We start from the raw sequence: 26,039 nt of genomic DNA on the forward strand, positions 1-26,039 counted from the left end.
ACTTAAAGGCAAAGACAGAAAAATACATTGTGTAACTGTTTATAAATGGTATATGAAGATTCACAGCCAGAGCAAAATGCCTGCATGTGAGGAGAGCATCTGGCACAGGAGCTGGGAGGTTGTGAGCCACTTTCCCACTCAGCCTACGAGGGACCTCAGAACACCTCAGCCTCCTCTGTCCTCCACCAGTGTAGGTGCTGCCACATGGACACAGTGGGTCACAGAGGTCTCGGTGCTCTAGGCATCAGGGACTGGGGCTGAACATTTTTCAGGGGGCCCTTCTCCTCCTTCTGGGGTGCTCGGGCAAGCCTGGCTTGTTGTGGGTCACCTCCTGGGGCTGTCATGTCCCTATGGCAGTGGGGATGCAGCCAACTCCCATGCCATGGGGCTGCTGCCAAGCTAGGTCCATGAGGACCGTGGCCAGTGCTGACCCCATTGTTTGCCTCCAACCCCGGGCTCAGAGAAGGGTTTCTTGGGGCTGGAGAGCCGTGTGGCGGGGGAGGCGGGGGTGTGGGGCAGGATGTGGGCTGGTAGCGGGGCTGGGATGGGAGGGGAAGAGGCCGGGGGCAGGGAGATGTGCTGCACGCTCAGAGGAAGCGTGAGCAGCACTGCGCACCGAGGGACAGCTGCCACGGGCTGGGCACGGTGCAGCCGCGGCACCAGCATGGTAAGTTCTGCTCCTTTCCTTGGGGATGACTGAGCGTCTGCCTAGACAAGGGAATTAGGGGAGGGCAGGGCTGTGGGCAGGCCCTGACAGGAACCACAGCTGGGGGCTGTGGGACACACGCAGGCTGCCCTGGGGACACCCTGCCCAAGCGAGCCCAGGCTCATGGGACACTGCCAGGCACACAGGGCAAAACGACTGCAGAGGTAGATGCCAGCCCTGGCTGGGCACGAAGGGACTGGGGGGACACAGGACTTAAGATTCCCCAGGAGTGAAGTGCTTCCTCTGAGTGCCTCACTGCAAGGGGCCCTTCCTGCAGCAGAGCTGTACCTGGCTGGGAGCACCGTGTGTGCCTGAGTGCCAGTGCCACAGTGCCCTTGTGTGAGCCAGGGCTGCCTGGCAGCAGTGTGGGTGCACGTGTGAACCCCTTGGGATGTGCATGCTCATGTCTCCCTCTCTGTCAGGGCACTGCTGTGGGACTGCAATCTGCTGGGAGGACATGGACTCTGGGCTCTCCTGGCACCTACCTGGGCATCGCTGCCATCACATGGGGTAAGCCACCCACCACCCACTCAGTAAGCCCAGTGTGACACTGCTGCCAAGGAGTCTGCAGGTCTGAGAAACTGGAGAAATGTAGCATTGTTATTTTGGGGGCTCATCAGCCCATCCCCAGGGCTGGATCCCTCTGGGCTGGGAGGGGGCTGCCTCTGCTTGTGCCAGCTCCCTCCAGGCAGACTGTGTTCCCCCAGGAAGGGCCAGGCCATGACTGAGGTCCCTGCAGGATGCTTGGTTCCCCAAATGCAGCGTGGCAGCTGGTACTGTGAACTGTACTGTGAACTGGGGAAAGGCAGGGGAGCTCTACCCACTGCTACACCCATGCTCGTGCTGGGGAGCTGGGCATGGATGGAGTCACAGCACCCATGGGTGTAACGGTTCATAGCACAGCTGGGGCAGAACCACACAATTACAGCTGCTAATTGACATCAGAAGTATAGAAACTAACTTGGTTTTACTGCCTGTAAGGTATTTCCTTCACATGCTGGCATTGCACAGAGCAAAACCTACTGGTACCTGCTCTGTCCCTGGAAATCCTCTGTGAGCTGAAATATTTTCCTAAGAACCTTAGTGACTGAGCTAAGGAACAGAAATGAGGTAAGTGCAGTGTCAGGAGGAGGCTGAGATTTGGCTGTGAGAGAAAACAAAAAGGCAAAGGCACCTCAGCTGCCGAGGGTGCTGAGCCACCCTGGGAAGAGATATCAGGGCTGCCATGGGAGCCAAGGGGTCAAAACACAGGAAAACAGCACTCTTTTGGGGGCTCGGCACCAGGTGGGGCAGGGAGAGGCTGCATAAGACTGGGGAGATGAGCTGTGCCATAGAGAGGGTGTAACTGGTGGAGCTGGAGGAAAGAGGTAGGAGAGCATGGGGAGGACAGACATGGAGCAGATGTCAAACTTTGGCCCTTCTCAGTTTGGGGATAGGCTGTGTGAGGGTAGCAGGCAGCTGCCTTGAGCCGTGCTCGGGAGCAGCAGGGGCCAGGAGGAGGTTGGTGGGAGCTGTGGACGGGGGAGGCTCCCAGAAGGTGCCCTGAGTTCCTGTCCTGCAGCCCCAAATTCCCAAAGGGTAAAGATGGAACCACACTTCCCCAGCTTCAGTTCTGCTGAACAAAGAGAATAGTTTGCTCTTTCACAAGAAAAACCAGACAAATTATGGGAAATTACTTACAAAAATGTATAACAATGGACCAAAGTACAGCCCTAATTAGACTTTAGAAGACGTGTATTTGCATCTAATCTGCAGATCTTTGCCAGGATCTTTGCACAACTGCAGTGTGATAAAATGCTCCCCTGAGATAGAGTGTAAGCTAGGCTGGTTGTTTGGAGCAGACTTTGATCCTCATCTTGCTTTCTGCACAGATGGAGATATGATATTCCAGCATCACTTCCTGCAGTTGTGGAGATAGCTGCTCCTGGGGAGAATGGAGGAAGCTTCTTTCTGTGGCTAAAACCCTTTGATTGCATAAAGTTGTGGCGTGAAATGCTGTAAATAAGAACAGGGTTTCAGCGAAGTGCCCTTCACTTTTGGGTGTGGGTGCCAGTTACTTTCTGGCTTTGCCCTGCCTGCTGGGTATGACCATAATATGAGCTTGTTTTTGAAAGACCTTGTTTTGCAACACTTAGTTTTACAACACTCTAGACCATCTCTGTCTCAGATGAGCAGGTTGGGGTCCAAATACTTTTGGAGGTGAGGGCATATCTGCTGCTCTGCCTTGCTCCAATCTAGCTCTCAAGTAGTGAGGTAAAGCAAGAAAACTGAAGTATGCACATCTGCACTCAAGGAAGGAACTGTGTTTATGGAACCATCTTGAAGTGTGACTTTCCTCTTTGGGAAGCTCTTGTGGGCAGGGGAACAGGGCCATGGGGCTGAGTTTTCAACCCTTATGCCAGAGGAGGGTTGGCATCTTGGGGCATCTTCTGCCTCCTGTGTTCTGCCTGCCCCATCCCGTGCTGCCCCATCTCAGCCTTTACCCTGTCACCTCCACCTTCCTTATCCCTGTGCCATCCTCTGTCCTCAGCTCCTTCTGCCATGCCTGATCCACCCACATCTCTGTGTACCCATGGAGTTCCATTCTCATCCACACTCATCCCTTCATCTAATCCTTTCACTCAGCCCGTCCCTGGCATCTTTTGGCCGTGATGTCAGGCTTAGCCCACTCTCATGTCCCAAGGGATCCCACCCCTGACCCAGCTCCCATCCTTTCTGCATCAATCCCAGGCCTCATCCTCTTTCACAGGCATGGTGCTGTGGGTGGAGGTGGGTGCCTGGACTTACCACTACAGTGATCAAGGGGACTACACGTGGGAGCAGGCCAGGAATTTCTGCCAGACCTTCTTTACTGACCTGGTGGCAATCCAGAACCAGCAGGAGATCGAGTACCTCAACAAGAGCCTGCCCTACCACGGGCGCTACTACTGGATTGGCATCCGCAAGCTGGATGGCATCTGGACCTGGGTGGGCACTGGGAAGGTGCTGTCCAAGGAGGCAGAGAACTGGGCAGTGGGGGAGCCCAACAACCGCCGCTCCAACCAGGACTGCGTGGAGATCTACATCCAGCGGCCGCAGCAGTCCGGCAAGTGGAATGATGAACCCTGCAACCGGAAGAAGAAGGCGCTGTGCTACCGGGGTGAGCAGGGGGACTGCAGACCAGAGCTGGATTGGGTGGGCTGGGGACCTCGGCAGGGTGCTCAGCAGCTCCTGATGACTGTCCCCTGTGCGTGCAGCCTCCTGCCAGCCCTTCCCGTGCAGCCAGCATGGCGAGTGCGTGGAGACCATTGGGAGCTACTACTGCGAGTGCTACCCCGGCTTCCACGGCCCTGAGTGCGCAGATGGTGAGACATCCATCCCCACCCCTCCCTCCCTCCTGGAGAGTCCAAACCCTGGTGACAAAGCAGTGTTCTGGTGCTCCTGATGGGCTGTGGCACTGTATCTTTCCCAGCTGTGCAGTGTGCCAAGCTGGAGCCCAAGGGAGTGGCCATGAACTGCAGCCATCCCTACGGAGACTTCAGCTACAACTCCACCTGTGAGTTCAGGTGCCACGAGGGGTTTGAGCGGCGAGGGGCGGGCATGCTGCGATGCCTGCCTTCCCAGGAGTGGTCAGCAAACATCCCCACCTGCACAGGTAGGGCCTGGCAGGGGCTGGGGCTCTCAGGGACGCAGCACTGATGCTTCAGGGGAACTAGCCCTGTGTGCCCAATGCTCTTCAGACAAGTGTCACTGTGCCCTTACCTATTGTGGAAGCATCTCCTGGTGCTGCACGTGGAGTGGGATTCCCTGAGGAGGCTGCAATGGGCAGAGCAGCTGTGAGCTGTGAGGCCCTGTTCTGTCTGGCTGTCCCAGTGCCCATGCTTACTGCCCTGAATTGCACTCAGATATCAGCACCCTGTGTGCACCAAATGTGTGGTCAGGATGGTGTCCTGGCTCCTCTGTGGCAGTGTCTCTCTCCCTTAGCCCACCCTGATCTGCCTTGGGAAGGCATTTGGCATCTTGGGAAAGAGAAAAGAGGGGCTGTTGTCCCACAGCCAGGGGAAGGGTGTATCCTGGAAGAGGTGGGCCACCTTGGACAGGAATAAGGACTCATGAAATCAGGTTAGATATAAGCTGGGTGGGAGACAATGTGTCAGGAAACCACAAAGGAGAGAAAGCTGTGGTATGTTATGCTGCAGGGGCAGAGTAAATCTTCCTGTCAGTGGCTTGAGGGTTTGCAGCTAGGCACCAGGCATCCCAGAGAGCTGCCAGGCTTTTTGGGGGGTGCAAGAGCCTTGCTCCACCTTTCCTGTGCTGCTGTGTGGTACAGCTGCAGCCTTGCACAAGGATGGGGTGAGTCGAGCAGACATGGGACACAACTGGGACTGGGAAGGGAGTGGGAAGATCTTTGTGTATATATATTCTTTTTAAAAGAAGCCTGCCTTGAAGTTAGTGGTGCTGCTGCTGCTGCCTGTGCAGGTTGGGCCTGTGGTCCAAGCCAGGACCTTAGGTAGCTGAGACCAGCAAAACTGTCTGCAGTTAAGGGGAACAAGCATGGAGATGTGATGTGACTGTTCTGTAACCGGTATCCCCAGCAGGGGCAAGGGCAGGAGATGGCTCCCAATTTTGCAAAAATCCCCACAGACAAGCTGGGCTGAGCCTGTGTGCTCCAGGCTTTTCAGGCTCCCAGGGGCTTGCTTTCCCAGCTTGTTGTTTTTTTCCTTCTGGCTGTAATATGATTGATTTTTTTGTTTTATTGCAAACAATCAGATGCGTCAGTTGGTGTCCTGTGCTGATAACAAAAGGGTGTTAGCAAGTGTTGCCAGCTGGGCTTACTCCAGAAATGAGCAGAGCAAGGCTGCAAGCAAGGCTGGTGGTGCAGCAAGGACTGTGCAGGGCAAGGCTGCCTGCCCTGCCTCAAACGCTGCCCCATGCCTGCCTGCAGCCATTGTGTGCCCATTGCTGGCTGCCCCCCAAAGGGGCTGGGTCAGCTGCTCCCACCCGCACAGCATGTTCACCAACAGGCATCTCTGGGGACTGGGAAACCAGAATTGCCTGTAAAATAGCTACAAAAGGAAAAGTCCCCCCAGGAAAGTGCTTGGTGTCAGTTTGAAAGCAGAAAATGCAGTGAATGCAGTCTGTCTCAGCTGGGCTGGGTGGTTGTAGTACCCTGCTGGCGCTGACCTTCGGTGCTCCCACAGGCAGCAGAGCCACTCACCCCAGAAAACCTTGGGTATCACTGTGGCATGCAGAAAAACACACCCTGGGAGGCTGGTACACAACCTCTTTAGCCATTGCAGTGCTTTACAGTCCCAAAGCCATCCTCCTGCCACTGTGACAACGACAGAGGCTGGTCTCTGCTCCAGTAAAAGGAGGGAGATGAATGGGACTGCAGCAGCTGTGGTCCTTCCTCGCAGGGGCTTTGGTCCAGGGTAGTGAAAGGGATAAACAGGGCTCTGGCAGAGCAGCAACTGTGTCTCCATGAAGAAATCACTTGTAGGGCAGAAAAATCATTGCACCAACTACAGTGTCCAAGAGATGAGTATGGGTAAGATTTGATTTGGATTCAGCCTGAATTATTAGATTTAATCTCATCTATCCCATCTCTGAGCTCTGCTCTCCCATTGCAGCCGTCACCTGCCCCGTGCTCAGAGCTCCAGACCAGGGAGAGCTGAACTGCTCCCACCTCCATGGGGACTTCACCTTTGGCTCCACATGTGCCTTCTCCTGCCAGAAGGGGTTTGTGCTGATGGGGCCGGAGAGCCGTGAGTGCACAGCCCTGGGGACATGGACAGGGGATGCCCCATGCTGTGAAGGTAGAGCTGCTGCTAGAACTTAGGGTGTCACTGCCTGTGGGGTGACTCTAGGGTTTCCCCAGTCTCTCAGACCAAACAGTTTAGCCTTGTAGTTCCCAGCCTCCTCCTTGAATTGTTTTTATGTCCCTGCAGCCATTGCCTGTCCAGTGCTCGGTGCTCCAGAAAAAGGAAAGCTGAACTGCTCCCACCTCCATGGCAACTTCACCTTTGGCTCCATGTGTGCCTTCTCCTGCCAGAAGGGGTTTGTGCTGATGGGGCCAGAGAGCCGTGAGTGCACAGCCCTGGGGACCTGGACAGGGGATGCCCCACACTGTGAAGGTAGAGCTGCTGCTCAAGGTGTCACAAGCCTTGGGCAGACTCTGGGATGTTTGTTCTCTTTTTAGTTCTCTCATCACAAGAATTCAGCCTCATAGTCCCCAAGCTGCAGCCTGAAGTGTGCTTTTTTGCCCTGCAGCCATTGCCTGTCCAGTGCTCAGTGCACCTGACCAGGGAGAGATGCACTGCTCCCACCTCCATGGCAACTTCACCTATGGATCCATGTGTGCCTTCTCCTGCCAGACAGGATTTGCCTTGGTGGGGCTGCCGAGCTTTGAGTGCACAGCCCTGGGGACCTGGACTGGGGACACACCACACTGTGAAGGTATTGCTGCTGCTCAAGGTGTCACAGGCATCAGGTTCACTCTGGAATGCTCTCCAGTGTCCTGGTCCTTTCATTCCAACACTTTAGCCTTATAGTCCTCAGACTCCTTCTCAAAGTGCTTCTCTACCCCCGCAGCCATCACCTGCCCAGTGCTCAGAGCTCCAGACCAGGGAGAGCTGAACTGCTCCCACCTCCATGGGGACTTCACCTTTGGCTCCACATGTGCCTTCTCCTGCCATAAGGGGTTTGTGCTGATGGGGTCAGACAGTCACAAGTGCACAGCCCTGGGGACATGGACAGGGGATGCCCCACGCTGTGAAGGTAGAGCTACTGCCACAGCTCAGGGTGTCACTATGTGGGGTTACTCTATGATGTGTCCCCTGCCCCTTGTTCCCAACAGTATAGTCTCCCCGGCTCCTTTCTGAGCTGTGCCTCTTTACCCTTGCAGCCATCAAATGCTCAGCACTGACTACCCCCAAGATGGGCCAGGCTGCCTGCTCCCACCTCCATGGGGAATTCACCTTTGGCTCCATGTGTGCCTTCTCCTGCCAGAAGGGGTTTGTGCTGATGGGGCCGGAGAGCCGTGAGTGCACAGCCCTGGGGACCTGGACTGGGGACCCCACACATTGCAAAGGTAAAAATCCTGTAATCTCACACATGTCTGGGAGGGCTCTGTTGTAGCAGAATGCTCTCCTCAGCACCCTGGGCTATGTCAGTTCATCCCCTGGCTTGCCAGCCCACATGTTCCCATCTCGCTGCTATCAGTCCTGTCCTCTTGATGCTCCTGCTGTTCTTTATCTGCAGCCATCAGCTGCCCAGAGCTGTCCCCCCCCAGCAGAGGCCAGCTGAGCTGCTCTCATGTGCACGGGAACTTCACCTACAACTCCACGTGCACTTTTTCCTGTGCGGAGGGGTTTGTTCGGATGGGAGCAGAGATGCTCCGGTGTGAGGCCTCAGGGAACTGGACCAGGGATCCCCCTGTCTGTGCAGGTACAGTGGGACCCCCCCAGCTCCTGTAGCACTGCAGAGCTTCCAGCTTTCCTCCAAGCACGTCTTGAATGTGGTGCAAGGGGACTCCCCAGGGGCTGCGAAGTGACAACAACTTTCTAATGCATGGCTCTGTGGGTTTTTTTCAGAGGATAGTGCCTTCCTAAAGCAAGTCCTGGCTTACAGCAGCGGCACAGCCCTGGCAGTAGCTGGTCTTGTGCTCTCTGGGGGGCTCATTGCCCTTCTTGCGAAGAGGCTCAGTGACAGAGGTACAGAAATGCTTCCTGCAGCCCACCCTAACTTTGGCCAGGGCTCTCAGGCAAGGTGATGAAAGTTCCAGGGGAGGCTGAGGTGATCAGAAGAGTTTAACAGTGTGACTGCCTCCATTTACATGTTTTATTTGCTGAGTTGCTTGGGTCCTTGGCAGCTGGTCCAGCTGAAAATGTCAGCAGCCAGGTTTGGAGGGCAGAGCTAGATAAATACCATCACCCTGAAGAAGGCAGCAAATGCTTGTTAAGGCAGCTCCACTTCATGCCTGTTAAACTCCAGTCAATTCAGATGCTGCTGCTGCAGCTTCTTGTGACCTTCACTAAACAGATCTGGTTATTTCTTTTCTATGTGCTTTATCGCCATGGACATTTCAACACTGTTATCAGAGGAGAAGAAGAAGCTCCTGAAACCCACAAGGTGAGAGCTGTGCTGTGCAGGAGGGTGGCTCTGCCCTGTGATTGTCACAGCCCTATGTCCACCCTGCTGACACCCAGATCTGCCTGTGTGAGGCTGGTTTTCTACAGGAGCATCTCTGGGGCTGACAGGGCTGTGCTAACCCCTGGCCTTCACACACTCCTGCACTCCCCAAAGTGATATCCTTGTGTTTGCCTTCCAGTGACCTGGGAGCACCAGGAACCTTCACCAATGCAGCATATGATGCCAACCTGTGAGGTGAGGGCGGCAAGACCCTCGCAGGACCCTGTTCAAAACTCACCTGGCTGGCCTTCTTCCTGGCTGGGGTGCTCCTGGCTGGGGACTCCCCTTGGGACTGAAGTGGGTAACACCAGCTCCATCTCTCCTGTGCTTCCGGCCTGCCTGAGACTGAAACCCGCCATGTCCCCCAAGACTGCAGGCCCAGCAAGAGCTGCTGCAGGAGCACAGAGGGACTCCATGCCTGTGGTTGTAGCCTGGACCAGAGCTGCCCCTGGACACTGCCGCCACGCTGTGTGTGCAGCATTCCCCTGGGAAGGGGAGCTGCTTCCAGTGCAGGCAGCTGGAGACCCACCAGGGGCCAAGAGCCACATGCTGGGGGCAGCCTGCCACCCAGCCCTTGGACATTCTCCCCCTGGGAATTGGGACGTTCCCCAATAGCTGCTCCACTCATGCTTTCACCAATGAGCTTGTGTCATCGGGGTCTGAATAAACACCTTTGTCTAACTAATGCTGCTTGTGTGTCTGGGGCAGGGGGAAGTTTTCATTAAATAATGTAGTCAACAACTAAGGAAGTGATTCTTCCCCTGGACTTGGCACTGGTGAGGCCACTTCTGGAGTGCTGTGTCTGGTTTGGGGCCCCTCAGTTCAGGAAGGACAATGAAGTGTTGGAGTGTGCCCAGAGAGGCTGGTGAAGGAGCTGGAGCCCAGGTCTGATGAGGAGCGGCCGAGGGAGCTGGGGTTGTTTAGCCTGGTAACCAGGGGTGGTTTGTCCTCCTCTCACACGTTAGTTCTGAGAGGACAAGAGGACACAGCCTTAAGCTGTGCCAGGTTGGACATTGACAGGAATTTCTACACAGAAAGGGTGACTGGACACTGGGAGGGGCTGCCCTGGGAGGTGGTGGAGTCACCGCCCCTGGAGGTGTTTAAGGACTGGACACGGCCCTCAGTGCCATGGTCTGGGTGACAAGGTGCTGCGGGGTCATGGGCTGGACTCGCTGATCTCAGAGCTCTTTCCCAACCCAACTGAAGCTGTGATTCTCTGCGGAGCTCGGAGCGCGTACAGCGACCGTGCGAGCCCGTGCTGCCTCCGCCGCCCGCAGATTGTCCGCCGGCGGCCGCCGTGGCGGGCGGGCCCGGCCCAGCCGGAAGCAGACGTGTGTTTCGGGAGGAACGGGAAGCGATGGCGGCGGCCGAGGCCGAGTGGGAGCCGGCGGGGTTGCTGCCCGCGCCGGGGGGCGGCCTGGACTGGGGTGAGCGCGGCTTCGGGGGGCTGGGGCCGGCACGGCACGGCACGGCACGGCACGGCACGGCACGGCACGGCACGAAGCTCTCCGGCGGGGCCGGGCCGGGCCGGCGCTGAGCCCGTTTTCTCTCCGCAGAGGCTGTGCTGGGCGAGGAGCTGAGCGAGCTGCTGGGCGCCGCGGCCCCGAAGGACGAGCCCGACGTGAGTACCGGGGATGCAGGGGCCGGGTCCGCGCTCTGCCGGCGGTGAGAGCCGGCCCGGCCCGGGAGGCCTCGGAGCAGCCTGGCCGGAGAGCGCGGCCGCCCGGCCCGCGCCCCGCGTCAGCGCTGGAGGCACCGGGGGCTGAAGCGCTGCGGGGCTCGGCTGCGGGGCGGAGGTGCCAGCAGCGAGGCTGGGGTGACGGTGCGGGGTGCCGAGTGGCGTTGTCACTGCCTCGGTGAAGGTGAACCCGCCGGGCAGTGCTGGGGGAGCGCTGGCTCAGGGCTGCCTGAGAGAACGGTGGGTATGTTACACCTGCATCCACCCGGACTCTTCTTTAGCCCTCTGCCTGTTAGATTACTTCTTGGTTTCTTCTTTAATGTAGGATTTTCTCAAAATCCTTTGCTGGCAACCTTCTGCATTAATCCCTGTCGTTTTCACTGCCCACTTGTCCATACTGCTTTTTCTCTCCCGGGGCATTTACCTCGTGGATTCTCCTCTCCATGTTCTTCCCCTGCTCTGCTGGCTGTGTCCCAATCCACCTCCAGCACAAGCCTGGGTTATCATCTCATGTAAACCCCTTGTCCTAAGAGCATTCCTACATGTGCAGAACCAGTCACTGGAGAAAATGTGGGAACAGACTGATTGTACAAGGGAAAGGTATTCCTCGTTAGCAGGTCAGCATTACTTGCTTGGGTGAGGGCTCTAAATGCACAGCTCACATTGTGTTTTTTTGGTCATTCTTCCTTTAAATGTGCTCTGATGAGCTTTCTTTTCGTTCTAATTGCAAGTACCAATATCCATGCAGTTTGCAGGCTTTTTGAGCCTCCCTTCGCAGGGCAAGTTGAGAGTCTAAGGGAAGGTATAATTGCAGTATGGTTTTCAGGAAAGTCTTTGTTGTATATTTGTATGAGCTGGGTAGGTCACGTTTGTATTTTTCATGCAAGTGCTCATAAAGGGCCATATTTGTGTAGGAAACTGAGACTTAGAGATGCACAAGTGGGATAAATGGAGAAAAATGCCAGTTGTTATTTTAAAGGTCATATGATAAATAATATGTATGGAGTGATTTTAGCCTGTTTTGATTTTTGTTGGAAAAGGAAACTGATGTTCTTGGCTTTAGGTGTTGACATCACTGTGTTCAGGTATAGGGAGACCTAACACATACCATTAATCAGGTCTTGGGCAAATCAGTCTTGTGTGTGTTTTCCTGCTGGTAAACTGTCCCTGGTGCTGCTTTTGTTTGTAAAGTGCTTTGAGATGTAATGGTGGAAGAGCATTAAATAAATTTTTCAAGGCAGATGAAGGAAAGGATGGCACCAGGTTCCTAAGACTTGTGTTTTTTGCGAGATGTTCAATGAACTTAGAACTTTTGCTTTGCAAATTACGAAGAAGAGTACAATAATTAGTGATGATCTTAAACTGACCTGCCCCTTCCTACTGGTGTAAGTTTAAAAGAAGCCTTGTTTTATATTTCAGTTGAGAATTTCTCCTTTAAGGACTTTCATCTCTGCATATCTTTAAGGCACCTGAAGTGATTGATAGTTATGCTGTTTGTTTTGTTTTCTGGAGCTGTAAGAATGTGAACATAATGGCTGATGGTGTGAACGTGTCTTTCTTTTTGTCTTTTCTTTTTTTTCTGAATTTCATTTCAGGAAAATGATCTCTATAACTTTCATTTTGATTTGGATTTGATGTCTTGGGACTCAGACCTTTGGAATATTACAGGCCATGCTTATGCAGGTAATTAACCTCCTGTATTTTGCAGCTGTTGCTCTTCCCCTCCTGCCCCACAAGGGTGAGCTCTTAAAACTCATGTGGAACTGTTTGATGCCCTACAGCCTTTTGCTCTGTGATGGGAATTAGGCTGTGTTTCTGTAGGAGATGGGTACAGCTGGCAAGGGCTGCCCTATGAGCCAAGCTGTATAATAGCTTAAATCTCCCTACATTTTCTGCTGTGCCTTGCTTTGGGAATTAAATATCTGGTGTAGGACAGTGTGTTCTTTACTTTTCCCATTGCTACAAACGTGTGCAGTGAAATGTCTTTCCCTGCCTCTTGCAGATGCAAATGTGAAGACAGAACCTTTATCACCAGCCACTTCCAGCTGTTCGGTCCCTTCACCACCGTCTGTGGACTCTCCGGTGCAGAATGTGCCTGTATGCAAACCCCCCCATGTAACACAGCAACAGCTCTGACAAACCAAAAGCCCTGTGATTTTCTCCTCTGACCAAATTCATGGCATAAGAGGAAACAGCTTATTTTCCCAACCCTTGCAAAAACCCATCAGTGGTGTTTTCTTATCTCTTCTCTGTGACCCATTCAAATAAGAACATGTTCAGCTCTCTTTCCTCAGCTATGTTCATTAGCTTTGTTGCCAAACAAAATGTCTTCTAAAGGCTTCTGGGTCAAGCAGTTTGGTCTGTGCCTCCCATTGCTCTGCTGATGGGGACAAGTACTTGTTTTTTTTTTTAGTGGTACTTGGCATTGGCCAGAATTAAATTGCAGAGTAAAACCTTTCTCCTGTTGGCTGCAGCAGCAACACAGATGTGATGAGAAGTAGATATGCTCTGAACTGTTGGTAGATACTGCTCTGAGTTTCTGAAGTGTTAATCTCCTGTGCTTTCTGTCTGCAGGATGATGTGGACTTCAGCTGTAGCTCCCAGATGTCTCCCATCTCTCTCTACAGCAAGAGCTGCAGAAGCCCTGCATCCCCTGAAGGAGATGGAGGGAAGAAGCCTGCTGTGAGCATCTCTTCTCGGTCTGGTATGAGAGAAAAAGTTACTTTTATCCTATAGATAATGTGTGTTGTCTTGCATCCAAATTAATGCTATTAATTAACAGACACTAGATGTCCTATCATTTATGACTTGGATATTTGATCAGATGTGTTTAGTTTCAACAAATATTATAGAGGGATAAAAAAACCCCACATTAAAAGCTACTTCATTATTGCTTGAATTATGTATTTTATGCCTCTTGGTCCAGTTCTGATTCTTTCCTTTTCTAGCAAATAATTCTGTGAGGAGCCTGAAGAAGTGTGGTCAGACAGTGTCCAGGCCTTTGATACAACCCAAACCCCTTTTGCCTGCTGTGCCTGAAGCTCAGGCTAACATTGGAATCCCAGCTAAAACCATCATTATTCAGACTCTTCCCACGCTTGTGCCACTGCCAAAGAATCAGCCAGTTGTTAACATCCAGCCAGCACCTCCTAAAGGTAGGTGAATTGTCTTGACTGGGCCAGGTCATGTTGGTAGCATTGTCTGTTTGGGATGGCTGATAGAATGGAGTTAGGTTTGGTGTGTGAAAGAGGAGGAATAGGAGAAAAAAGGGTTCTACGTGCATTGCTGGAAGAGCTTTAGGTTGAGAAGATGGCCTTACTCCTCTTGTCCTGTCCTTTGAGAAACAGCACTCAAGTGGGCATGGTGTAAAATGGAAGACTGGATTATATAATTCCATTATTTGGAATGGAAGACAGAAGCTGTGCTGAACACTGGCAGCTGTTGACATAAAACTGCTGATTTGGAAGGATCTATAGGGATGCTTTGCTCCGTAGGGATGCTTTACTTTCCTTGCAGTGTCAGGTGGTGCATAAGGGGATTACAGTGCTGTTCTGTCATAACTGAAGAAAGATCCAGTAGAATTAGTTAGGATGCTTGAAGGAATCTGGAAAGCTTGGGGGAAGTGATAGAAGCATTTTTTTTACTCACATGAAACTTCCACAGGATGGAGGGAGCATGGGTTTATGGCTTTTTAATTCACTAAACAGCATTAAATAGAATGTTGTGAAATCTGCTAAAAATTGAGAGCTGTGTCAAAGATTAGAAAAGTTGCTGATGTTGACGAGGAAAGTGACTACCTGCTCCAGGATAATTCTTCATTGCTTCAGTTACCCTGTTACTGATTTTTGAAGTAGCTCGAGCTTTCGTTTCTGGATCCAGAGCATTGTTTCACTCTCCAGCTGGGGCAGGAGGGACACTGCTTACCTTGCAGCACTTGCCAGCTGCAGTTGCTCGTTTCACCAGCTGATGGCCACAGTCCCTTGCAGTTGATTTCACAGACGCTGAGGCACGGAAGGAAAAGGAGACAAATTCTTAAGGGCACATATCTAGAAATTATTGCAGTTGGGACAAATTTGTCTCCATTACTGATTTCTCTTCCATCAGGGGTTCAGCCAAATCTGACGATGCTGACATTTGTTGTAACATGCCTAAGATTGCTAGACTGCGTAAAACACAGGTCAGCACTGTCAACGTGATCTAATTCTTACTCCTTCTGATGGTCCAGCTGATAAAATACCATCTGGAATAAGGAATGCTGGGGATATGGATTTCTTTGGATATAAGTCTAGTACTCTGAAGATCAGCTTCTCCTTTTCCCTGAAGAAAAGTCAGGACAGTAGTTTCTGTGAGACAGTATAGAGGAAATACTTTTGAGAAAGTATGTCCATGCTTTCCTTTATCTGATGGTATGTTTAAAATGTCTCTTGTGGAGTTTCCATAACAAAAACCATAAGCATCTTTTCTCATCCGTCTAAATCCCCTGCATATGACAAGTTGGAAATACCGGTTTGAAATGTGCCATTATCTTCAAAGAAGCATGAGAAATTTTATTTTCACAGCCCCTTTTATAAAAGCTTAAAGGACAAAGCATGGTCTTAGAGCATCATCTCTTTTATACATCAAAAAAAAAAATTGAAATCGTCTCAAATTCATAATTTAAGATCCTTAAACAGGGTCATACTAAGTTATGATGTCTTTGAGATTGTGTCTGCAAAAAAAAAACCAAGGTGGTCTAGTTTTACCCCCTGTGTAAGACCTTGGCACTAGGTAAATTACTTCACTTTTCACCTTCCAGTAGGCTGGATAAGTGCTGTAATCCATTGTTGAGCATTTTGGTTGGAATGCTGAGCTGGAATGTGCTCTTTCTGAAAGCTGGCAAGGTCATCCTGTTACAAAGGATTAGAGAGACATGAATGTGTTTTCAGACAACAAAATATTACTCAAGCACCTGCTTGAGTTAAATGTAGTTGTTGGACTGAAATTTCTTGGAAGTGACTGTTTGTAATTCCCTTTCAAACTCTGTCAAAATTACCTCATTTTTTCTGCCGGCTTTTCTTTAAGCTTGATTCAGTTTGTGTATAAACTTTCTTGCATAAGACAGTTTTCTAAAAAAAAAGGTCTTAGTGTGAATTGAAGCTTCAGTGTAAGTTTTGAAAGCATAACTTGTTTTTTGTTCATCTTCCATCTCTCTGCTAGTTTGAATTGATCTGTGTGGCATGAGTCACTTCTGTGTAGTAAGTTTTCCATTGAATACAGCATAAAGTACTTATGGACAAAAGGGAGAAGAGGATTGAGGTAAGTTGGCTAAATTCGGTGAAAAGGTTGTTGAGAGTGCTTCAAGTATTAGCAATACTGAGTAATGTATATAACAAGTGTTGAATTTTATTAACTTTGAAGAGCTTTTGAGACAGGGCTTGGTTTATTGGATTCCTTTAATGTCTGTAGTTTTGGTTTGCAAGATGGATTAAGAGTCCTGTAAACTTTGGAACAACTTCTTTCCAATCCTGTTCTTTGCAATATACTAATGGATTTGAGATCAGCCGTGCAGGGCAGCAGAGGATAGCAGTATGCCCCTACAAAGTGGTGATGTACAAATCCATTTCATCCATGCTGAGCGCTGCTGTTCTTGTGTTCCAGGTCCATCTGTGGTGCTGCCCCAGCCTGCTGTGGTACAACTCCAGGCTTCTGGGGTGCTTCCTGCTTCCCAACCAGTCATTGCAGTCACTGGAGGGGCCCCAGCACTTCAGAACCACACGGTGAAGGCGCTGTCTCCAGCTGCTGGGAACAGCTCCAGCAGCGGCAAAATCCCGGTGGCAAAGCCCTTGCTCCAAAGCAGCTCCCCAGCCATGGGGCTGGATGTAAGTTCTGACTCTGATAGCTGCTAACCATGGCTTGTGCACCTCTTTCAGTTACTTACATGTGGGACCTAATGGTGCCTTCAGAATCTCAGGAAAACTCTTAATAGGATTTCCAGCTGTAAGCAGGGAATTTAGCAGCTTGGCACAGAACAGGGAGGAACAGCTAAATATCTGCTGGCCTGCCTGGAGTTGCAGACCAGGTGTGCAAGTGTAGTGGCAGAAGACAGTGCTGATTGATATTTTCTGTAACTTGTCTTGTCAAATGCAAACTCTCAGTGGCTGGACCTCTCTTACATACAGGAAGATTGGATAGATCTGATTTTTGATTAGTGCTAAATTACTTTTCTAATCCATATAATAAAAATGTTTCTTTGGAAGCAGATGAATTGGAAATTTCAATGCCTCATTCTCTTTCAATCCCCATTTATCTCTCCAGATTTTACTCATGGTTTTTAGAAGCTTCAGTTACTGACTTCCATATGATCCTAATCTCTTCAGGCTCCCTTTTGATCATTTATTGAATGAATATAAGAGGGTTAAGCTCTCAACAATTACAGTGTGAATAATTCAGTTTTTCCATAGTAGCTCTCAGTAAGCAGCAGGTGTGAACAGTAGCTTTTGAGATATGTGTGGACTTATTTTTCCCCTTCAGCTATGACATCTTAACCAGCTAGCAAGCTGGGTGTTAACTTGGCTTAGCTCCTAGTAATCTGGAGCTGCTTTGATTCATTTTGTTTTCCAAAGAAGATGTGCTTGTGGAAAGGACCAAAGCTTCTTGTTGATGACTTCAAAACTCATTAATTCCCCAGTGTAGTATTCCAAGCATGGTTGTGAGCTGAGGGTCCTATCACATCTCAGTGTAAGGGAGAAAACAGTGGGGAAAACACATGGAATTTTGCTGTATAGGCACCTGCTTATTAGCAGTGCAGGTCACTGTTTCCCAAAAGCAGTGGGAAGCCTCTTCCTTCAGCTTTTTTGGAGGGATGTTGCTGTATAATTTCCTAGTGTCTGGGATTGTCACGCAGGCTTGATGATAACTTTTTCTCACTAATAATATTTGTGTGTGGGCTGTGTTTTATAACGGAAATATTGTGCTACCAGTAGTTTAGCAGCAATAGTACAGTGGAAACTTGATATTCAATGTGCAAGAAGCAAAGGTCTGTAGTAGGCAGAGCAGTTAAATGTATTGCATTTTTTAGTGCTAATTCCCTGTCATGCAGAGTTAACTCAAGAGACCACAAATCAATGACCTGCAGTCACTAGATTTGTGACTCCCGGTACGCAGGGCTAGCATGGTATCTTGCCATTGTCTGAATGTAAGGTTTAATTGACAAAACCCTCTTATTGTCATCATATTCTATATACATATCCATGACATCAGGAGTCAAATGTGTATCTGGGGTGCCAAACAGGTGTTGGTTTGCCAGGGTGGTGGTGTTGGTATTTCCACCCAAAGCCATCTTAGGGAAGCAGTTTTAAACTTGTGAAATGCTGCACGTCTTACCTGTGTTTGTTACAACATGAAAAAAATTGCAGCTGCTCATTGGCACATACTGTGAAAAAGTGCTTTGAGAGGAAACAAATGTTTTGGGATTCAGCTGGGGCCAGCAGGGTTAAAACATCTCCTGATTGCCTTGGACACCATATGTGGCTCAGGGCTGCACAGATTGAGCTGTCATTTGAGCTCTGTAACACATGTGATTGTTTGCTAATCTAAGCAAATGTTGTAGGATAAAAAGAAACACTGCAGGACTTTCTTTTGGGCTTATGTGGGATAAACTATTAGCTTAGCATTCAGACTGCCAGTGGATTACTCTGGGATGGGCTGATGTCAAGCTGTAGGTGTGAGGCCCTGGTGGCACACGTGCAGCCTGCCAGCCATGAGGAAGTGCCAGAATACAGAAAATCTAGAACAGTTTAATTATGTGAAATAACTTCAGCATAAGTGTGGATTTCTGTTTGAAGAATCCTCATTTCTGTGCTGTGCATTGTGTAATATTTGTGTAACAAACTCATTAAGCAAGTTGTGTTCTGTTGAGTTAGACACAAGAAAACCCAGAACTTCCATTAGAACAAAAACACCTTGCATATATCTTGTATTCCTGCAATCAAAGATGCATCTTCAAAGACAGCTTTCATAAGCTGAGGAAGAAGCCAGCTAATGCTATGTTGAATGGTTTGTACTTTCAGTTCTTTGTTAACTTTCCCATCACATGTTCAAAAACTCTTTGGAGTATGAGAGACATTCTTGCTTCTAGAAGTACAGCTTGTGTTGGAAGGGAGGTTAAATTTTGCTCATAATTGAGTTTTCTTCGGAAGTAAATTGAGGTAGCAGTGTTTATTTGTAAAGTGCATGACTCTGGAAAACCTCTGAAGACAGAGGACAATCTGAATCTGTTAGTGCTGTTTGAAGCAAGGGTTTGCAATGAACCTGCCAGTTCTCCATATTTACAGCGTTTTTGTGTGTCTCTGCTAGTGGTGATGTGTTTTCAAAGCTAGGAAGCAGAAGTTGCATCACTGATTACTGATTGTTTTTAAGGCCAGTGTTCTCCCTCTATGGTCTGTGTTTCCTTAGAACCAGGAGTTGTTATCTTGAGTGGAACATCAATACGATACAACTTTAAAAGTTGCAGGCTGCAAAAGAAGTTAGCAGAGGTGTTTGCTACCTTTAACTTGGTTCAGCATTTGTGCAAAGCAATGTTGCTGAAGCAGACTGACATTATAAATTAGTTCCTTTCCCTCCTGATAACCAAAGTGCTCGTGCAGGGGGCATGTTTACCTTGGTGCTAGGCCAGCTGTGTAATGCTGATTACCATACTGCTTCCAGGTTCAGCGTTCCTGTACCACAGCTCTCTCCATTTCCTGCATCACATTTAGGTGGGATTGGGTGTGCAGTTGTGGTATATTCTTTGAGAAAAGCCAGGCAAGACCTGGATGGCTGCCCAAGGAGGACCTTAAACTGTTTAAGGATTGTAAATTAAAACAAAATAACTTAAGGACACAAATACTGGATTGCATTTAAGCAAGGTTTAAAAATTAGTCAAAATGTAGTTGGCGAGGCATATACTGAAGTGCAGGTACTGCAAAGAGTACCTGGAATCAGGGTTAGGGGAGAGCTGCTCTTCCTCACAGCATTTGGACAACTGTGAGTAAAGTAGAGCAATCTGGATAAGTAACACATAAAATGCAGATGGCAGTGTCTGAAACAGTGACAGATGTACGTTAGGATGTATTTAGTGTGGAGACACTACACTGGTGCTCTAACACCTTATTTTCTTCAGGGAAGCACGTAGATTTGCCAGAGGTTCCAGACATAGAATTAAAAGCTGTCCAGTAATGAATAATCCTGAGCAGGTCTGAAAACAAGAATGGATGTAAACAATTTGGTCTTTTCTGAGTTCATGATGCAGAAGGTCTTTTCAAAAAGTGGAATATAACTCCTTGTTTGGAATAGCACAAAACTTGAGCCAAAGCTGCTGCATGAACTCATGCCTTGTTTTTTCATTTCTGAACAGTTTAAGTGATCCTGGCCCCAGACTGGTGTGTTCTGTACACTGCAGTTCTTGGCTAGCCTGAATCTTTTTTTTGGTCCAGTTTTTATATGTCTGCAGAAGCTTTTTTATGTTAAATGTTGTACTTTAAAAATTCAAGACAAAGCTTAGTGTTAATGAAAATATGTTAAAATCTTTTCCTTCTCCACTCCCTGCTAAAGAGAGAAACTGGAGTAAGTACAAACAGCTTCACTTTCACAGACTTGGTTGGTGAAAGCAGACTAGACATATAATAAATGATCTTTATAAAAAGCAGTTAGACCAACATGGAGGCAACCCTGAACTTTAATGCAACATAACATGTTTTCTTCATCTTTGTCACCAAACTGCAGCATCATGAAGAATGGTGTCTTCAAACAGCTTGTGGCCCCTTTCTGTTGAAGATGGTAGTGCCTTAAAACAACATATTGTCTGTGTGCAGGTAGATACAAGGAGAGACTTGAAAAGCTGTGGTTAAGGTTTTTGACATAGCTGGACTCAAAATCTGAGTTAGTTAATGTTACTGTTTTGTGATTATACTATTTCTCTAGAATAATACTTCTGGAATAGTTCTCATCTTTTTTCTTTAATGTTCCTGCTCTGAGATGTACAGATTACACCAGGGCCTGTGCTGGTAGGTACTGAAGAATATTCAGGTCTGTGTAAGATGGATCATTCAGTTATCTGTCAGTGTAATTATCATTGTGGCACATCCAGTTGCAGCTTAAAAATGTGATGGAAGTCTTCTGTTCCTAATGAAAACAGAGTTGCTAATCTGTAAGGGAAAGGAAATCAACAATCTAGTGTCTAAGCTTAGGATTTCAAGTAGTTTTGTATAGTTCTTCAGTATTCATCATTGTTATCCTTGTTGGCAGCAAGATGCTTTCGGTCTGGGTCATCCCACTCAGTGCAAACCACAAAATGAGTAAGTGGTAAAAGATGATGGAGTGTTCTTGCTTGGGAAAAAAAATCAATCATCAGGACTGTTGGAGGGGTTGCTTTGAGCTGTCCCAGTCTGGTCTTGCAGACTGAATGCCTGCTAGTGGTTAGAATGGATTGTGTGCTCTCCTGGAATATGTTTGCTGGTTGAGCTTCATCCCGAAGGAATCCAGTTTGTGTGCTCTTAGAGACTGTTCTGTGATGTGAAGCAAAGCACTTTTAGTGGGACAGTCAGGAAATGTGAACCCAAGCCACACTCCTCATCTGAATTAAGATGTTAGTGAAGATGCACCCAGAGACTGCCTTTAAACTGTCCTGTAAGTGATCTGAGATCAGCAACACTATTCAAAAGCTCAAATATGTGTAACATAGGTGGAGAAGGTACAGAAGCAGGTGTAATCAGTGTGGAAATTACTTCTGTACAGAAGAGACTGAAAAACCCTAGGAATTTTCTGTTAGGAAAGGAGATGACTGATTGTAGCCTGTAAAATGGTGCAGAGAGACGTCAAGGTGAAAGATATTCTTGCTGCCTTGCAGACCTGATGATAGGTATTTTCTGTCTTTGTGATTTGATTGATCAAATCAAACTTGAGTATATGTTTGATGATGTCTGCATATAGAATGTTGAGAATACAGAATAAAACTGAGACAGTTCAGGACTTGTTTTTTTCCTTAGGTGTACCATGATCCTGAGGTGCCTCTGGGCTGACCATTCCAGCTGATTTGAAGCAGAGTATGGGAAGCTATCTGTGCAGACCTTTGACAAAGCAGAGAAGCAGAAATTCTGTGTGGAATGGAGGCAGTTTTAACTTGTGGATTGTTAACAGCCTGTGTATTGTGTGTTCAGGTCAATGTCTTGAGGCGGCAGCAGCGCATGATTAAAAACCGTGAGTCAGCCTTTCAGTCACGCAAGAAAAAGAAGGAATACATGTTGGGACTGGAGGCCAGGCTGGAGGCAGCCCTGCTGGAGAATGAGAAACTCAAGAAAGAAAACAGCACGCTGAAGAGGCAGCTGGATGAAGTGGTATTAGAGGTAAGAGATAGCGAGGAAAGTCTGATTTTGTATGAAAACAGTTGTTCAGGTGGAAGGTGCTACAGCAGAGTTGGGGAAATACTGACTGTGAGACCTTTGAGGGTTTCTAGCCCAGCATCCCAGTCCAAGCATGACTTTCACCAACTTTAGGTCAGGATAGCTGACACATTGTCTGGTAGATTTTCATTCTTTACGTCATGGTGCTTCTGAATATTTCACTGGATAGGAGCTGATCATAGTGTATAAACCAAAGTTTTGTTTTTAAGTAGTTCAGGAATGTATTCACAGAAGCATAAATCTAAAAATCAAGTATAATTTGGTGTACTTGGCTTCTGACATACCCCTGCATATGGTACCCCTCTTCTACTCAGTGTCTTCTGTTTTCTGTGTCTAGAACCAGAAGCTCAAAGTATCATCTCCGAAGAGAAGGACACTGTGTGTGATGGTGATATTGGTCTTTATAATGTTGAATTATGGTCCATTGAGGTAAGCTGCTTAGAAATTCCTCTTTGCCTAGCAAGTTTACTGTCCTGAGATTTTTTTTTAATCATTAATAACAGCCAGTGTTGTGTTTTAAAGCCTTGAGCTTGTAATCTGGAATCTGTCCTTTATTCTCCTCCTGCTTAGGGGAAGATGCATCTGTATAATGGTTCCTCTTTTGGAATCCTTCTGGCACTAAGGGCTGGATCTTTTACATCTCATTTCTCCTGGTTTGGCATTTTTTTAATTCAGTGCCAGCATACAGCAGTTTGTCTGCTCCATTTATACCTGCAGAGATTAAGAACTGCATTTAGAATCCTTTTAGGAAAAAAAGTCAGACTGGGAGAGCTTATCTGCTTGCTCATACCTGTGCTAACTTCAGTAGCTATGACTTGAAGCTGCTTTAGTACTCGAAATACTCAGGAAATCCTGCTGTACATTCCATGCCTTGCAGTCCTCACCCTTAAGATGTGTCCAGCTGCAATCTCCCTCATTACAGAGTATGCCCTTGTCTCTCAGGTCTGGTGAAGAAGTTGTTCCTTCTCCTTGATTAGTTGAAGTGGTAATCAGAAACCTCTCTTGTTTGAACTGTTATGAGTAGGGCATAGAAGCCAGAGGGCAGCAGGAAAAGCTACATCACTTGGCAGACACTTTATAAAAAAATCTGTGGAAGAAAGGAGAATAAAAAGAAATACTTCTTGCACATACCTGTCTATTTAACTTGGCTTTGGAACATAAAGATCTTTTAGATTGAGCTGTTCACTTTTTCAAAAAGGCATACTATTTCAGTAGGATCCCAGTCAGCAGTGTCTGCATTTGTTCTCAGAATCCCAGTCAAACTAAAGGAATGGGATAAATATGGAGGAAGACTTTGTTTCTGACTGTGATAAATTTTTAGAAAGTGATGTTTGCATTTTTAGTATTATAAAAATTGCTAAAGCTGAAATGACTTCTGAAGTATTTGCACTTACTGCAGATACTCTTTATATCAGGAAGTGAAATACAGCTGATAATTTTGCTTTGATATGGATGAGGTTAATTTAGACCATTTCTTGGTGCATTTAGGAATTGTATTGTGATTTTTGACTATCAGGCAGAAAAATAATCTTCCAGATACTAAGGGATTGATTTGTACATTGCATCTGCATTTGAAGCATTACTGCTTACTTGAGAGAGACCCTGGTTGAGAATTACTAGAACCAGTCATCTTTCTGAAGCTGGGGGAAATGTACTTGTGTCTGCATTGCAGTGAGATGATGGAATGCATGAAACTCTTGGTAGTGATGAAAGGCTTGGGAACACAGAGAGATGGGTGAAAAATCTTTTACCACAGTGCTCTCAAGTTTTGTGGCATCTTCCTTACGCCTAGGAATGAGCAAGGTGTTGATAGCAAGGCACTGCTGTCAGAATGGGCTGGAAGGTCGTGTAGTGTTCATGTCTTTGCAGCACTCAGTAACTATAGGAATGTGACAGGGTTAACTTCCTGACAGGTTTGATGCTTAATAAAGTAGATAAAGCAAGAAGAAATCCTTGGATGTCTGACTGTTCCTGGCCAGTACAGTAGCTGAGCATCCCAGTGTAACTGCTGTGCCTGAACCAGGTGGTTTGCATCAGCACTGGATTTAGGCAATGAAAAGAAATGTAATTGCAAAATTGCAAGGAATTACTCTTCCTTTTTTTTTTTTTTTTTTTTTTTTGTCCTCCCTAGCAGAAGAAATGCTCACACTGCAATTAAAATCCTAGGCTGTATCAAGGTGGTGTGAATGTTTGATTGTGCAATACTCTTTTAGAAGACCCAGAATGTGGGATATGCAGACCATTTCTTTAGATTTCACTCCTCCCATTCACATTTTATTCCTTTTATAAAGATGTCACTGAATGGCAGCTCCATGAACATGACAGGATTTCTGTTCTGCTTAGTCCTTAACAACAGAAGCTTCCAATATATGTCCTTTTTTTCTTACAGAAATAAGTAATTTTTTCTGATAATATCCATGCTACCTTATAGTTCAGCAAAAACATTTTTCCCCACTTAGCTAACTGTGGAATCCCTAATTTCCATGCAGTGGTTAGCTGGAGGTAAATATGTTCTGAAACCTTGTGTTGCCATTTTTGATACGTAGGAAGTCATTTCACTTGCACACCTGAATGGAGGTGTGCCAGCATTTGGGCTCAGGATGTTTTGATCCAAGCATACTAGCAGTGAATATTTTGTTACTTAAAACCAATGAACCATTACAAAGAGAGTGTGACATCCAAAAAAGCAAAACCATGAGAAATTCACCCCCTAAAATCAGTAGTAGACTTTGAAATTCCCATAGCTGATCTTATTGCAAGATGCTTGTTAGGTTCTTGTGGGAAGTGGTGGGAGTTTTTGGAGACTAGAGGTAAAACAAAAGGGCAGATGTATAGGTTACCTCTTTCTGTCTAATCAGGGAAAGCAGAGAAACAGTTGGATTGTTTAGGGTTGGGGTTGTGAGGCTGAGGAACAGACAGTCCTGCAAAGCCTCCATAGCCTGCAGTGGGTCAGTGAAGGTGCAGTGTTTGGGCACTCAGCATCCCACAGAACAGAATCTGGATGGGTGGCTGTTTGGTTTTCTTCTTCATTAGTGGATGTGTGTTGCACTAACAAAGACTAACATATAATTTTTTTAATCGGTCTTAAGTCTTGTTGCCTGTGTGTGTGGTGAGATGTTTGTAATATTTCATGGAGGACTCTGAGACTGCTGTTCAGCTGTTTTAAGATTATGGAAAGCAGTCCAGGATGTGACAGCCCTTGGCAAATGAGTTTAGCAGATAAAATTATTCTGCTGACACAGATATTCATGCTGACAGATAGCGTGGGGGTAGTCTGTAATGCTGAACTTGGGAATTTGGGGGTGAAAGTCTGGTAGGGAATTTGGCCCGTTGACACAAGAAGTCTGTTTGAAAATACTGGAGGGAGAGTTCTGCCCGATCTGCTTAATTACTGACAAGCCTTTCAGAACATCCTTCAGTCTTTGACACAGCACCATGGTATCTCTAAGAAAAGAATGCAAGTCTTATTATATAGAAATTGAATGCCAGTGCAATTTGAGGATGTGAAAGAGGCTTGTATGGAGTTAGTGATCACTCAGCATTAGGTAGTTCTTTAGGTTTGTTGTTGCTTTGTATTGAAAACTGAAGCTTTCAGTTATGAAAAGCAGAACTAATTTAGCAGGAATTCTATTAGTGTTTCTCTTTTATCTGTTTGTTTTATACTAGAAGAGAGGCGCCCAGGAATTTCCCATCTGTGTGTCAGTAAACTATTCTGTAATCTTCGTGAGTTATTTGGATTTGGATTCAAGACATATAAAAACTTCCTTTTATTATTATTTAAGAGTGATTGGTGAGGTGTGTGGAGGGAAAAGGGTACATTTTGGTTCAGTTCATTGCTGAGATCACCCCCTTGCCCCAGCCTTGTATTTCATGAGGTGCAAGGCAGGAACTGGCAACCAGCAGCATTTGCCCAAAGGCTGTGAGCACACAGGCCTTGGCACAGAGCAGGGCTGGGAGCTGGAACCAGGGCATCTGGAGCCAGGTGTCCTGGGAGCCAGGCTCTCCTGCCTCCATATGGGCTTTCTGTGGAGCTGGTGTTGGTCCCGCTCCCAGCTGGCATCGCGTACCT

At 47.7% G+C, this 26,039-nt stretch overlaps 2 protein-coding genes across 4 annotated transcripts in view; both read left to right on the forward strand.

The window, feature by feature from the left end:
- The first annotated feature begins 573 nt into the window (after positions 1-573).
- On the forward strand, positions 574-9,603 carry LOC135304714 (P-selectin-like). The gene is made up of 14 exons (XM_064427424.1): positions 574-667; positions 1,129-1,216; positions 3,456-3,845; positions 3,943-4,050; positions 4,158-4,340; positions 6,316-6,501; positions 6,634-6,819; positions 6,956-7,141; positions 7,277-7,462; positions 7,590-7,775; positions 7,946-8,131; positions 8,278-8,397; positions 8,785-8,815; positions 9,015-9,603. Exons 1-14 carry the CDS (start codon positions 575-577, stop codon positions 9,067-9,069), a joined length of 2,184 nt encoding a protein of 727 aa, XP_064283494.1. The 5' UTR covers position 574; the 3' UTR covers positions 9,070-9,603.
- Positions 9,604-10,157: 554 nt separating this feature from the next.
- ATF6 (activating transcription factor 6) overlaps positions 10,158-26,039 on the forward strand; it is a 74,902-nt gene continuing 59,020 nt past the window's right edge. The window contains exons 1-9 of one of the 3 annotated variants that reach the window (XM_064427427.1): positions 10,158-10,302; positions 10,432-10,496; positions 12,149-12,236; positions 12,556-12,650; positions 13,128-13,257; positions 13,502-13,708; positions 16,191-16,411; positions 21,728-21,913; positions 22,308-22,399. In XM_064427427.1, the coding sequence (XP_064283497.1) occupies positions 10,233-10,302; positions 10,432-10,496; positions 12,149-12,236; positions 12,556-12,650; positions 13,128-13,257; positions 13,502-13,708; positions 16,191-16,411; positions 21,728-21,913; positions 22,308-22,399 (1,154 nt within the window). In that variant the 5' untranslated portion in view covers positions 10,158-10,232. The remainder of the gene's footprint in view (positions 10,303-10,431; positions 10,497-12,148; positions 12,237-12,555; positions 12,651-13,127; positions 13,258-13,501; positions 13,709-16,190; positions 16,412-21,727; positions 21,914-22,307; positions 22,400-26,039) is intronic. The other 2 variants (XM_064427426.1, XM_064427425.1) reach the window with 2 other exon arrangements.

This window comes from Passer domesticus, chromosome 7 (genome assembly GCF_036417665.1).
Source record: "Passer domesticus isolate bPasDom1 chromosome 7, bPasDom1.hap1, whole genome shotgun sequence".
NCBI classification, from domain to species: domain Eukaryota; kingdom Metazoa; phylum Chordata; class Aves; order Passeriformes; family Passeridae; genus Passer; species Passer domesticus.

Excerpts from the sequence above, each read along its gene's own strand:
- LOC135304714 (XM_064427424.1), top strand. The coding sequence starts at position 575 with ATGTGCTGCACGCTCAGAGGAAGCGTGAGCAGCACTGCGCACCGAGGG. Across the intron at positions 7,776-7,945 it reads GGACCCCACACATTGCAAAG|CCATCAGCTGCCCAGAGCTG; the intron begins GTAAAAATCCTG and ends CTTTATCTGCAG. Across the intron at positions 8,816-9,014 it reads AAGCTCCTGAAACCCACAAG|TGACCTGGGAGCACCAGGAA; the intron begins GTGAGAGCTGTG and ends TTTGCCTTCCAG.